This window comes from Nomascus leucogenys, chromosome 4, assembly GCF_006542625.1.
Source record: "Nomascus leucogenys isolate Asia chromosome 4, Asia_NLE_v1, whole genome shotgun sequence".
NCBI classification, from domain to species: domain Eukaryota; kingdom Metazoa; phylum Chordata; class Mammalia; order Primates; family Hylobatidae; genus Nomascus; species Nomascus leucogenys.
The window spans coordinates 94,570,295-94,583,338 of NC_044384.1; the positions used below are offsets into that span (position 1 = coordinate 94,570,295).

The following is a 13,044-nucleotide window of genomic DNA, read 5'->3' on the forward strand; positions in this document are numbered from 1 at the left end:
ACTGGAACAAAAAAAAAGCTACGTCTGACAAGTAAGGTGATTGGTTGCCAGGGTCCCTATGCACTAGGGAGCATAGTGTTAGATGGAATGTGTTTCCTTTTTGAGAAGTCCCTCCTGTACCTGGCTTCATTTGATCTTCCTCAAAACCACCTCCTAGAGGAAAGCCATGTAAATTCTTAAAAAAAAAAAAAAAAAAAAAAAAGGTTCAGGAGACCCAGTGGTGTAGAGCAGTGGTCCCCAACCTTTTTAGCACCGGGGACTAGTTTTGTGGAAGACAACTTTTCATGCACTGGGGGGTCAGTAGGGGATGGTTTTGGGATCAGACTGTTCCACCTCAGATCATCAGGCATTAGTTAGGTTCTCATAAGGAGCACAGAGCTCTAGATCCCTCGCATGCACAGTTCACAATAGGGTTTGTGCTCCTATGAGAATCCAGTGCCACTGCTTATCTGACAGGAGTCAGAGCTCAGGTGGTAATGCTCGCCCACCGCCCACCTCCTGCTGTGCGGCCTGGCTCCTAACAGGCCATGAACCAGGACCAGTCCAGGGTGGTTGGGGACCAGCCCGGTGGTTGGGGACCCCTAGAGTAGAGTGGTTTGCCATCTGGCATCCGGTGGAGGATGGGAGGATTGAGGTACTAACCTTGGCTTCTAGATTATAGTTTTCTTTTCCTCCCATGATGCTACTCTGCTTTCCTCTTCATTCTAGCCCAGTTATCCTTCTCCTTGTTAAGCTTCTGGAATCTGTTGTCTTACCCATCCTTCATTCATCCTTACTCAAGGGCTGTCTTGTGGCATTTCATACACTGTACTTACTTATGCCGGGCTCTTTCACCCTTGCTATATATACCTTGTTTTGCCATCTAAACTGGGCATTCTTGGAGGGCCAGGGTGTGATTTGAAATTTGTCTGCATGCCTAGGATATAATCTACCTATCCATTTAATCTTCTTTGAAACAATGAACCCCATGTTAATTCATTTCATGAGGGCAGGGACAGTGGCTGTTTTGTTTGCCAGCATAGCTAGCATAATGTCTGGCTCCTAATAGATGGGGAGTGAGTTTATGTCTTGGGGACTTATAAGAGCACAGAACAGTGTGATTTGGGGATCTTGGGCTTTGGTCTTGGGGGATTGGATTGTCTCGTTCCTGGTCACCTACCTGGTTGTGTTACACTGGTGTCTGCCATCTGCAGGTTGAGCAGCCTTTAGTTGCACAAACTGTGGTCTTGTCCCTAAGCAGTTGTAGACACTCTCAGGATTTTAATAAGTTCACAACACTTTCCAAAGTGTTTTAGTTCAGGTGAGGAATTCTGGAATCTTGTATATGTGGGGAAGAGAGGCTAGAAGGAGGAAAGCTGGAGAAGGAAAGTGAACTATGAAGAAGGGGAGCTTCAGTAGATTGTGGGCTGGTGTGCCGTGTGGATTTAGGTTTTCTGTTACTTATTCCTCACCTTAGAGTGGGGGATGGGTGGTGTGTCCATGTGCCCCTCTCTGCCCAGTTGTGCTTTCCCAAGGCCCATGTATATCTGAGTTCAGGGATACACTTTCAGTGGGTGTTCCTGGCTTCAGGATAAGCAGCTGAACATGCCTGTGGCATATGGATGTCATGTGGTTGTGGCTGAAAACCCTGGGCTCCATCAGAAGTGTTCTCCACATTTTGTTTTGGTGTAACAATTGCCCATTAAATGCCAGGCTGACAGCATATGATTCCCTCCAACATCCTTCTTGTTAAGTGGAAACTTTAGCTGTGTGGCTGGAATATTTTCCCATCATTTAGCATTTCAGAATTAACATATTTTGGAGAATTCTGTGATTAATGCTGAACGGCACATTTGCAGAGTATTACAGAAACAGTTAAATTAAGAGTTGGTAGATCTGTAGCTGCTCTTTCTCATGATGGGTAAGTGGTGGAAAAGGCAGGGTCAACGGGAGGATTCCGGGGCTCACTCTGTGGATGCTATAATTAAAGTGGGAAGTCTGGCACAGTTGTTAGCCCAGGTATTAAGAGTGCAGATGGCTGACGGCCACATCACCAAGAGTAAGAGTTAGGCCTTTTAAAGTCTTTTTTCTTTTTCTTTTATGACCCACACTATGTATTCCAAGCATAGGTATGGATGCAGTGAAGAATTTTCTCATTAAAAGTAACAGCTTATTCCCACACTCATTCCCAGTCTTGAAATGAGAAACCAGTTTCCTTAGAGTTGAGGAATTGCCTATCTGTCATGGCTTAATAGAGCTTGCGGATGAGGGCGTCTGGAGTAGATGAATTTTATAACCAATCAGTGCTCAAAGTGGATCTAACTGGAAGGGCTCCAGCTGGCAGCTCTTGGTCTCTCTCCCAATTTTACTGTTAATGAATTATTATTTAACCCCTAAACATAGAACAGCCTACCCTTATTGTTTTAGGGGAAGTAAGTGCTCATGATCCCTATGGCATGGCAGTTAGGAATCTCCTGGGCTGGCGGGAGTTTGACAGCTGTGGGGGGCCATGAAGCGGGCAGAAAGAGTGGTGCATGATGTCCGGGGACTGGCATGACCCTGGGTCTCAGCAGTGCTGCCTGCATTTGGACTCCATGGGGATTTGTGTTGGAAGAGCAAATTGGCTTCACTCTGCATCATGTTCTCTTGTTTTCCCACAGGGAGTGGGGCCGGCCAGCAGAAACAGTGGGCTGTACAACATCACCTTCAAATATGACAGTAAGTAACCGCCTTTATTGCCGAAGAATGGAGCCCTTTGAGTCATCTAGAGATTACATAGCCATGCTTAATCAAGGACGCTGCAGTCTTGGGGTTGATGAATTTTCTGAACCTGTTCAGGTTTGTCAATAGCTAAAGCAGCTCAGTCTCAATTAAGCCACTCAAGTATTTGGGAGCTTGACCAGGTCAAGTGTCTTCCATAGTGTTCAGAAAAGTTGTGTAAGGAGACTTTCCCTGTGTTCCTTGGGGTTTATCTGCATGTGTTGTTAAGGACATAGCTGCCAGTATGGCCCAGCAAGGAACACATAAACAAAGTTGCCCCAGTGCAGGGTGCTAGGGAATGGTGGAGAGTATGGCAAACTGGATAGCTCATATCTAGTCTGAGGGGAGCCTTGACTGCTTAATTCCAAATATTGTGGCCATGAGGAATTCCCACTGAAGGTAGCAAATTGATTTCCAAGAATAGTGGGAAATCTGTGCTTTTTGTGTAAACATTTTTTAATAATGGCAGTTATTTTTAAAATTTCACACAGAGTAAATCTGTGTGAAATTCACACAAGGTGAATCTGTGTGAATCTGGGTTCCAGATGGGCCAGGGATCTGCAGTCTGCAGTTGGTTGGCCATCGCTGACCGGGCCTGGGCTCCAACCCCAGTTCCCCGTCTATCAGTTCTTTTTTCTTTTCTTTCTTTTTTTTTTTTTTTTTTTTTTTTTTTTTTTTTTTTTTTTTTTTTTTGAGATAGAGTCTCACTCTGTCACCCAGGCTGGAGTGTAGTGGCGTGATCTCTGCTCACTGCAACTTCCACCTCCTGGGTTCAAGTGATTCTCATGCCTCAGCCTCCTGAGCAGCTGGAATTACAGGTGCATGCCACCACACCCAGTTAGTTTTTTTTTTTTTTTTCTCTGTCGCCCAGGCTGGAGTGCAGTGGCACGATCTTGGCTCACTGCAAGCTCCGCCTCCCGGGTCCATTCCATTCTCCTGCCTCAGCCTCCCGAGTAGCTGGTACTACAGGCACCTGCCACCACCACGCCAGGCTAATTTTTTGTATTTTTAGTAGAGATGGGGTTTCACCGTGTTAGCCAGGATGGTCTTGATCTCCTGACCTTGTTATCCTCCCGCCTCGGCCTCCCAAAGTGCTGGGATTACAGGAGTGAGCCACCGCGCCCGGCCACACACCCAGTTAGTTTTTGTATTTTTAGTAGAGACTAGGTTTTGCCATGTTAGCCAGGCAGGTCTTGAACTCCTGGCCTCAAGTGATCTGCGTGCCTCTGCCTCCCAAAGTGCTGGGATTACAGGTGTGAGCCACTGCGCCTGGCCCCACCTATCAGTTCTATGAGCTGTGGCTAGTGATTTGACTTCTCCAGGCTTCAGTTTTCTCTTTTAAAATAAAACCTAGTTTCCTTCTTCTAGCATCATTTTGAGGTTTAAATGAGGTAATGCTTATAACTGCTCAACTTGGGAGCTGACTGCAATGTACATTCATTAATTGATATCTATTAATATAGAAGTCAGTCCAACTGGAGTTGGAATGCAAGCACCATTTTTTTGCCCTTTCTCTCAAAAAAGGGTGACTCTTTCTGGCTGAATTGTTTTCTAAGGGCATGGGGGGTGCTTTTTCTAAGCAGCTCCTTTCCTTCATAAGAAGGTAGTTGTATAGAATTGTGATCATTTTAGCTTTATGAGCCATAATTTAAGTAAAAATGACAAGAAGGAATTTGACTCACATTTAGTGACTTCTGGCATCTGATTCATCTCTTGGACAGAGTTATGAATCAGTGTAAGTAAAGGGCTTAGGTTGCATTGAGGCCTCTGGAATAATCACTGCTAAAGCAGGATTGTAAAAGTTGCGGTTACAATCTAACAATTTTAAGATACAAATATATGTGTGTCAGATTCACACCCACAGTTGCTGGCATGGCTATTTTAGGCTAACCAGTGAGGACTTACACGTGCAACTCAGGCAGCTCACATTGGTGGTGTATATATGTTCTGGGTAAATGCTGGGTAGATGCTAATGAAAGATTTGCACATCCATGATACTTGGTTTAGCTAAGTAAAGACATGGAAGGGATCTCTTTGAGTTACAAAGTGAATTTCTAATATGTGCTCTTGGTCCTAGCAGATCTTGTATTACATTCAAGAGTTCAGAATTTTCCCATCAGCTGCAAACAAACATTTGTATCTCTAATTTAATATGGAGTTTGTGAAGGAGGATCTCTCTGTGTAAAACTTTAAAGTATCTTGCTGTTTTCTTCATAATACCAAATATTTGGCCCACATACCTATGCCTGTCCCTTAGTCATTACTTTCTTTTTAATTCTTCGACATTTAATTAAAATTTAATTCACAGCTTGTATTGACTCCTGAGATGTTTGAAGTTCATTGCATTTTGGGAAAATGTCATTTGGACGTAAAGTTTTTGTAACCAGAATCCAAAACTTTGGACTTGCTAATAATTGGATCCAGGCTGTGTAGAAAAACTTATTCCATATTTTCCATTGAAAAAGATATTTCTGTCTTCCACAAGGAAGTTCCTGTTACTGCTCAGTTGACTGGTTCCTAGTCTACTGAAATAACTTGTTCGAAATAACTAAGAAACAATTACTGGGTTTTGAACAAAATTACTAAAGATCGTATTTTTCTATTCCTTTGTCATTTAATGTTATATAGGAAGAAAATGTCTTGCCATTAAGTCAAAATTAAATTTTATAAGTCTCTCTGCCTCCTTTGGCCTTGAATTCCATGTTTTTTCCTTTACATTCTGAGGTGGTATGCCCAAGTAGGTTATATTAAATTTTCTTAATTCTTAGACTTTATATTGGCTGGGCTCATGCCTATAATCCCAGCACTTTGGGAGGCCAAAGAGGGTGGATCATCTGAGGTCAGGAGTTCGAGACCAACCTAACCAATAAGGTGAAACTCTGTCTCTACTAAAAATACAAAAATTAGCTGGGCATGGTGGCATGTGCCTGTAGTCCCAGCTACTCAGGAGGCTGAGACAGAAGAATTGCTTGAACCCAGGAGGTGGAGGTTGCAGTGAGCTGAGATTATGCCACTGCACTCCAGCCTGGGCGACAGAGCGAGATTCTGTCTCAAAAAAAAAAAAAAAAAAATCTTAAACTTCATATTGCATAACTATATTTACAGAAACCCAAACAATATTAATTTTGGCATTAGGAATGAACAAAGAAAACAATGACAACAACCACCATTATTTGCTCTTGTTCATGCATCTTTTCAGAGCTGTTCGATTCTCTTTCATTATGGACCACAATAAATCAAAATATTTGAACTTTACAAGTATGACAGGATCTTGCTTTTTTTTTTTTTTAAAATATTTTAGGAAGCTGGTCTCAGCCAGGATTTTTGCAGGCTGAACACCTCTGATTCAGAACTCATGTTGGTAGCAGTAAGCTCTGTGCTGTGATAGAAGTGGTAAGAGCTGATCTCTCATAGCTGCAGTTTCCTCATTTGTATAGTGAGGATGTTAAACCAGATGTTATACATTTTTTCCTATTCTAAAATCTCTTCTTTACCCAGAGAACATATGTTGATTGCTTTGAGAGTGAATTTTCACTAGAAGTAGAATTTGGTTTTATTGACATCCTTTGAAAGAAGTAATATTGAAATGTAAATATGGGCCAGGCGTGGTGGCTCACGCCTGTAATCTCAGTACTTTGGGAGGCTGAGGTGGGTGGATCACCTGAGGTCGGGAGTTCGAGACCAGCCTGACCAACATGGAGAAACCCCGTCTCTACTAAAAATACAAAAATTAGCCGGGCATGGTGGTGCATGCCTGTAATCCCAGCTACTCGGGAGGCTGAGGCAGGAGAATCGCTTGAACCCAGGAGGCAGAGGTTGCCATGAGCCGGGATTGCGCCATTGCACTCCAGCCTGGGCAACAAGAGTGAAACTACATCTCAAAAAAAAAAAAAAGAAGAAGAAATATAAATATGACTGTTTTTGAAGCTGACGGAGTTGAGTGGAGGAAGGGAGTGTGCCTAGTGTAGTCAGGCAATAAAGCAGAATACAGGCAGCATGAAGGATGGAGTTTTACAAGTATGGGGGGTGTGTTTTAGTGTGTGTATGTTATGCTTTAATACATTTAAAAGGAGGAATATTATGTGCATGTTAAAACAAGGCTTGGAAGGGTGTTCATTAGAATGTTCATTGCACCTCTGTGTGGTAAGAGGTTATGAATGCCTTTTATATTTTTCTTATAGTCTTTTGTGGTTTTTCAATGTCTGTAATGAACATTTTTAGTCATAAAAATGGGAAATGTGCAGGGAGACTCTACAGGGAGAAAAAGGGAGACTCACAGAGCTTCTTACAAAGTCCCCTGGAATGCTTTATCCCAAAGAAAAACACGCTCGCTTCAGAGGGGTAATGGACAGGTTTGGATGTTTGATGGAACTGATGATCTTTTGCAGCAGATACTAAAAGAGAGGGTGTTCAGGTTTGATCATTGAGAAAGAAATGGGGATGAAGCAGCATAAGAATTACGAGTGGTGTCTGCTGGGAATGATTCTCCCTGCAAGAGTGGCCAGAACAGCTCATGGCCATTCTCCGAAGTCACAGCCTGATTCTGGCCGGAAGCGTTTGGCAGCTTTTTAGGAAACTTGCAGATTTTGAAGGTGTATTTAGCAAAACCAGGTGGTGCAGCTGCTGTGGCTACATTGACAGGTGGCAGTGAGTAAACTCCTCAGGCAAAATCAAAGATTGGTGTGGCTTCTGTTTTTTGAGCAATGTGGGGTGCCTTGGATTTACTGGGGGTTGCTGGTGTCTTTGATGACACGTGGTGTCATCAAAAATTTTACCTTTGACCAATGCTAGTTAACATCTTTATCACTTGTCACTGAGTTAGTAGCTTGTGCTAACTGGGTTAAGAATCTTGCTGAGAATCTCTCCCCTATGAATTCATATCTGAGTGTTAGTTCCTTTCCCCCAATCACCTGGCCCTCTAGGTTTTTTCTAAAAACAAACAATGCCCAAGTTATTTAGCGATTGTTTTGTTTCATATCACTCTTTAATGCTGTAAATTGGTTGAATTGATGTAAATAATTACTGATTTAGGTTTAAAAAAAGTTAATGCCAGGTACACACACAAACTCCATACTGTATAAGATCCTCCCAACACTGCCCTGGAATTTAACATGGGATGAGTGGGTGGTGGTGGTTGTGCTACAAATCATTCCTCTGTAGCATCTTACAGTTTTCCAAGCATTAGTCAACCTCTCATGTCTTATTTGGGCTTTTGAGGCACACATCTTTAACAGAATGGATCTGGCCACCTTCAGACATGCCCTGTTTATTTTGATAAGATGAACCTGAAAATAAAAGTGAAATTTTAAATTTTAACTGTTCTCATTCTCCCTACTCTCTAGATTGTACCACCTACTTGAATCCAGTGGGGAAGCACGTGATTGCTGACGCCCAGAATATCACTATCAGCCAGTATGCTTGCCATGACCAAGTGGCAGTCACCATTCTTTGGTCCCCAGGGGCCCTCGGTGAGTGGTCAAAAATCGAGTGCATGGTGATAACCTGGGTGGATAGGGCCCAGTGCAAAGGTCCCACATGATGGTCTCCAGGAACCAGGCAGGTCTTGATGTGAGTGAGGCTTATGTTGGATTGGGCACAGATACACTTTGTTGCATATATTTGCTGGGCATACACATGGCTTGAGGCTGTGCCCTATGGTCTTTTGTTTCTTCTACTATTATTGTTATTCACATGGGCTTGAAAAGTAATATTGTGTGAGTAATAAATGGCACTGACGTCTTGGCCTCTGTCGCAGCCCTAGTCAGGGGTGGGAGGGCAGCAGTGCCAAGAAAGCCCATGGCCCATCCAAGGGCATAATGGCCATCCAGCATTAGCAGTCTCCGCGGACACAGAGACATGCCAGCCCAGCATTGGCACATGTTGTGATTTTTCAGGAAAATCCCAGTGTTCATGAAAAACAATGAAATCAATGAATTTTTAAATGTTGGCAACAAATTGAATTTTTTTTTTTTTTTTCAGATGGAGTTTCGCTCTTTCACCCAGGCTGGAGTGCAATGGCGCAATCTTGGCTCACTGCAACTTCCGCCTTCCAGTTTCAGGCGATTCTCCTGCCTCAGCTGCCCTAGTAGCTGGGATTATAAGTGTCCGCCACCACACCCAGCTAATTTTTGTATTTTTAGTAGAGATGGGGTTTCACCATGTTGGCCAGGCTGGTCTCAAACTCCTGACCTCATGATCTGCCCGCCTCGGCCTCCCAAAGTGCTGGGATTACAGGCCACTGCCCTGCCCCCAGCTTGAATTTTTATTTAAACTGTGTAAACCAAAAAAACAAAATAGAAAAGAACAAAAAAAAGCAGGCCAAGCATGGTGGCTCACACCTGTAATCTCAGCACTTTGGGAGGCCGAGATGGGAGGATCATTTGAGGCCAGGAGTTCGAGACTATCCTGGGCAACAAAGTGAGACCCCCATTTCTACAAAAAGATTAAAACATTTTCCGGGCATGGTGGCACAAGTCTGTAGTCTTAGCTACTTCGAAGGCTGAGGCAGGAGGATCAGTTGAGCCCAGGGTTTGATGCTACAGTTAGCTATGATTATCGTGCCTCTGCACTCCAGCCTGAGCTATAGAGCGAGACCCTGTCTCTTTATAAAACAAAACAGGCTGGGCGTGGTGGCTCATGCCTGTAATTCCAGCACTTAGGGAGGCCGAGGCAGGTGGATCACCTGAGGTCAGGAGTTTGAGACCAGCCTGACCAACATGGTGAAACCCCATCTCCACTAAAAATACAAAATCAGCTGGGTGTGGTGTCACATGCCTGTAATCCCAGCTACTTAGGGGGCTGAGGCAGGAGAATCACTTGAACCCACAAGGCAGAAGTTGCAGTAAGCCGAGATCGCACCATTGCACTCCAGCCTGGGCAACAAGAGCGAAACTCTGTCTCAAAAATAAATAAATAAATAAATAAATAAATAAATAAATAAATGAAAGAAAAAACTAAAAGAAAAAAGCAAACCTGTATTATATGGCTAGATTCGGGTTGGGGCTAAATCTGCTTGTCCTCTTGAATGAATTGAAGATACACAGGAAAGAATGGGTTAGCCAGGTGTGAGACGTAGGAAGGGGACCATTTGTTCAGACGGGCCTGGGTTTGAACCCCCAGAGTTGATCTTTCACATGAGGCTTTGAACCTCACTGAACCCCAGCTTCCCCATCTGTAGAGGGGAGATGAGAACTGCTTCATGGTTAGAGACACACATGGTACATTTTCAGAGAGAACTCTGAAAGAATAGTGGCTGCTATTAGATCAGAACCTGGTTCTCGGGACTGCCGCTTTGACACTGCCACCTGATGTTACAAGTCTGTGAAAACCTGGCCAAGGGAGAAGTAAAATAAAGTCTGAATTTCTTAATCTGAACAGGATAAATCTCAGAAGAGCCAGATTGCAGGAGAGGGAGGATGAAGCAGACCCATGGGTGGAACCACTTCTCCACATCAGTACTTCTGGGTTTTAACCTACTGGGGTTTCTAAAAATAATATTATCTTAACATTTAAAGATTAAAAACATTTTCTGTAGATAAAAAGGAAGTGGTCATTCCATGTAAGGCTTAAATGGTTAAGGAGTTGGCCTGACGAATTGCAGGCCCCCTTGTTAGAATGAAAGTAAGAGATGTGAGCTGGTGGCAGGAAAACTGAACATGGACCAATGAGGGCAGAAGTCTGTGCTTTTCCTGGACGCTGATTTATGGGTGGGGGTGGCTGGAGAGTTTCTGTTAGGTTCTATCAAGGACACTTCTTGGAAGGTAGAAAAGCATGTGAGTTAAGAACACTGGCTGAGAGCTAGACACTTCCTGGGTTCGAATCTCACCTCTGTCATTTTATTCCTATGTGACCCTGGGCAAGCCAGTTAGCTACTATAAACCTCAGTTTCCTCATCTGTAAAATGGGGATAATAACACCTTCCTCCTGTGTTTATTGGGAGGATTTGATGAGTTTAAATGATGGGAGAGAGAGCAAGTAAGTTCTTTCATGGGAAGCTGCTCTATAAAATTACTAATCATTACATAACGACAAGGTGTTAATAGTACTGTAATGTGTCACAGTGATAAAGGAATTACGTTTGCTGCCTCTTCCCTAGGCCTCAGAACCTTGGCATAGTGGGTTTTAGACTAATCTTTTAAAAATAAGAACAAGAACCACCCCTTGCCACCCCAACTGATGAATTTTTTTCCTTCTTTTTTCTTTTTTTTTTTTGAGACGAAGTCTCTCTCTGTCACCCAGGCTGGAGTGCAGTGGCACGATCTCGGCTCACTGCAAGCTCCGCCTCCCGGGTTCACGCCATTCTCCTGACTCAGCCTCCCGAGTAGCTGGGACTACAGGCGCCTGCCACCATGCCCGGCTAATTTTTTTTTTTGTATTTTTAGTAGGGACGGCGTTTCACCGTGGTCTCGATCTCCTTACCTCGTGATTCGCCCGCCTCAGCCTCCCAAAGTGCTGGGATTACAGGCGTGAGTCACCGCGCCCGGCCCCAACTGATGAATTTTTATGTAATTGTGAGATGTATGGCTGTTAATAGTATTAATCACCTGGCTTTTGTTAAATAGTCATTCTGGGAATGTTGCGTAAATTAAATCTTAGTATTAATACTGAGGATTTGTTTTAAAAAGTTTTTTTGGATCTCAAAAGGCAAGTCCTATGAGATCTAAAATAGTTGTTGGTCTAAGGACTTTGTCATCACCTTGTCTGAATCTCTGGCGGTTGCTCAGCTGGCTTTCACCCCCACAGGAAGCTTTGTAATTGAAATACAACATGGCAGAGTCCATACCTGTGCACAATAATACTCTGAAACCCTAAAATGTGAAGCTCTAATTGTTGCTCCTCTGCCCTACTCACCAAGAAATATGTATTCTTCATCAAATAATTATAGGATCGGAGAACCTATTTGAAAGAGAAAAAGATTTTCCTGGCCTTTATCATCAATAAATTTCCCACCTGGTTAATTGCATCCTGTGTAATTACTTTTGTCCTGGGAGGGGAAGGGTTGAAAATGTTCAGAAGGAATGTGAAATCGATATCTCGCCATTGCGGCAGGCTTTGGGGCTCTCCAGCTGCAGTTGGACCACTTCAGTCTCTGTGGGATACACAGCCCCGGTGCTGGCGCTTGTGGCCGTCAGAGCTTAATCCTTTTGAAAGCATCTAGTCGGACGTGCAGTGGGGGGAGCTCAGGTGGCAGGAGGCTGGGCTGGCGCCTTTCAGCGGCGCTGTGGGTGTCTCGGGGCCTCGGAGGCTGTATGAAGAGCACACACTGGGCAACCCTTGGGTGTCTGCCTTTCAGGCATGATTAGAGCAAGAACCGCTTTGTAAATCACACAGGCATTCCCCTAAGCTATTTAATCTCAAGCCTCAGAACCCCTTGGGTGCAGACACAATTTGTTGGGAATTTTGTATGTTGCTCAGTGAGATGTGCCAAAAAATGTAGAGCTAAAACTTAAAGTGGAAACATGGTTTTGGGGGATTCCCTAGTCAACACTGGGAATTATCATCAGCCGAATGTATTCTGTGTAATGACCTAGAAATTATATATTCCACTTCAGACTTTTTATGACCAATTGTAGCTGGAGTCTAAATATTTGAACCCTAATGCCAGAGAGGCAATAGGTATTTATGAAATAGTTGGCTGGATTAGGGATTAATTAGTAATGGTGGGATGGAGAAAAATCACCTGGTCTTTACCAGAGGAATGCAGGGGATGTGTTTTTTCCATTCTATAGACTCAGATACCCTGGCCAGAGTTAGAATTCCTTTAACTCTGGTGTGTAGGTAGAGAAGATGGTAATCTTGGAGGAAGAAGAGTGTGTTCAGAAGTAATTAGGTTCACTATTAATAAAAGCATTCTGCTTTGCTTAGGCATTGAATTCCTGAAAGGATTTCGGGTAATACTGGAGGAGCTGAAGTCGGAGGGAAGACAGTGCCAACAACTGATTCTAAAGGATCCGAAGCAGCTCAACAGTAGCTTCAAAAGAACTGTAAGTCACACTGGGGAATGTGCTCCTGAAGACATGCCATTGTTCCAGGGTCCTGAATAGTGTATTCAAAGTCTGAAATTGGAGAAGGAGGGGCTATGGGGTCCACCCCACCCGCCAAGGTGGGCAAGAATGGTACAGCAGCACCTTGAGCCTGCTCCACACTCCCAGGGAAACTCTTCAGCACCTCCCTTTGTAAACATGCCTCTCGGGTTACTGCTGGAGCAGCGATCCTGGAAGGTGTCTTTGTGCTCCAAAGAGTGTATGTGGGCTCACCCTGCCCCCCAACTCTGAGGTTCAGTATTAACAAGCCATGGGTTCTTTG

At 43.8% G+C, this 13,044-nt stretch overlaps 1 protein-coding gene across 3 annotated transcripts in view; it reads left to right on the top strand.

Annotated features, from left to right (window-relative positions):
- The window catches only part of IL17RD (interleukin 17 receptor D), a 77,388-nt gene that overhangs the window by 48,700 nt on the left and 15,644 nt on the right, over nucleotides 1-13,044 (top strand). For all 3 annotated transcript variants that reach the window (XM_003257217.4, XM_030811568.1, XM_003257218.3), the window contains 3 exons: nucleotides 2,640-2,697; nucleotides 8,082-8,207; nucleotides 12,604-12,722. Coding sequence is in view for 1 of the 3 variants with exons in the window: in XM_030811568.1 (XP_030667428.1) it covers nucleotides 2,640-2,697; nucleotides 8,082-8,207; nucleotides 12,604-12,722 (303 nt within the window). In the remaining 2 variants the exon portion in view is untranslated. The remainder of the gene's footprint in view (nucleotides 1-2,639; nucleotides 2,698-8,081; nucleotides 8,208-12,603; nucleotides 12,723-13,044) is intronic.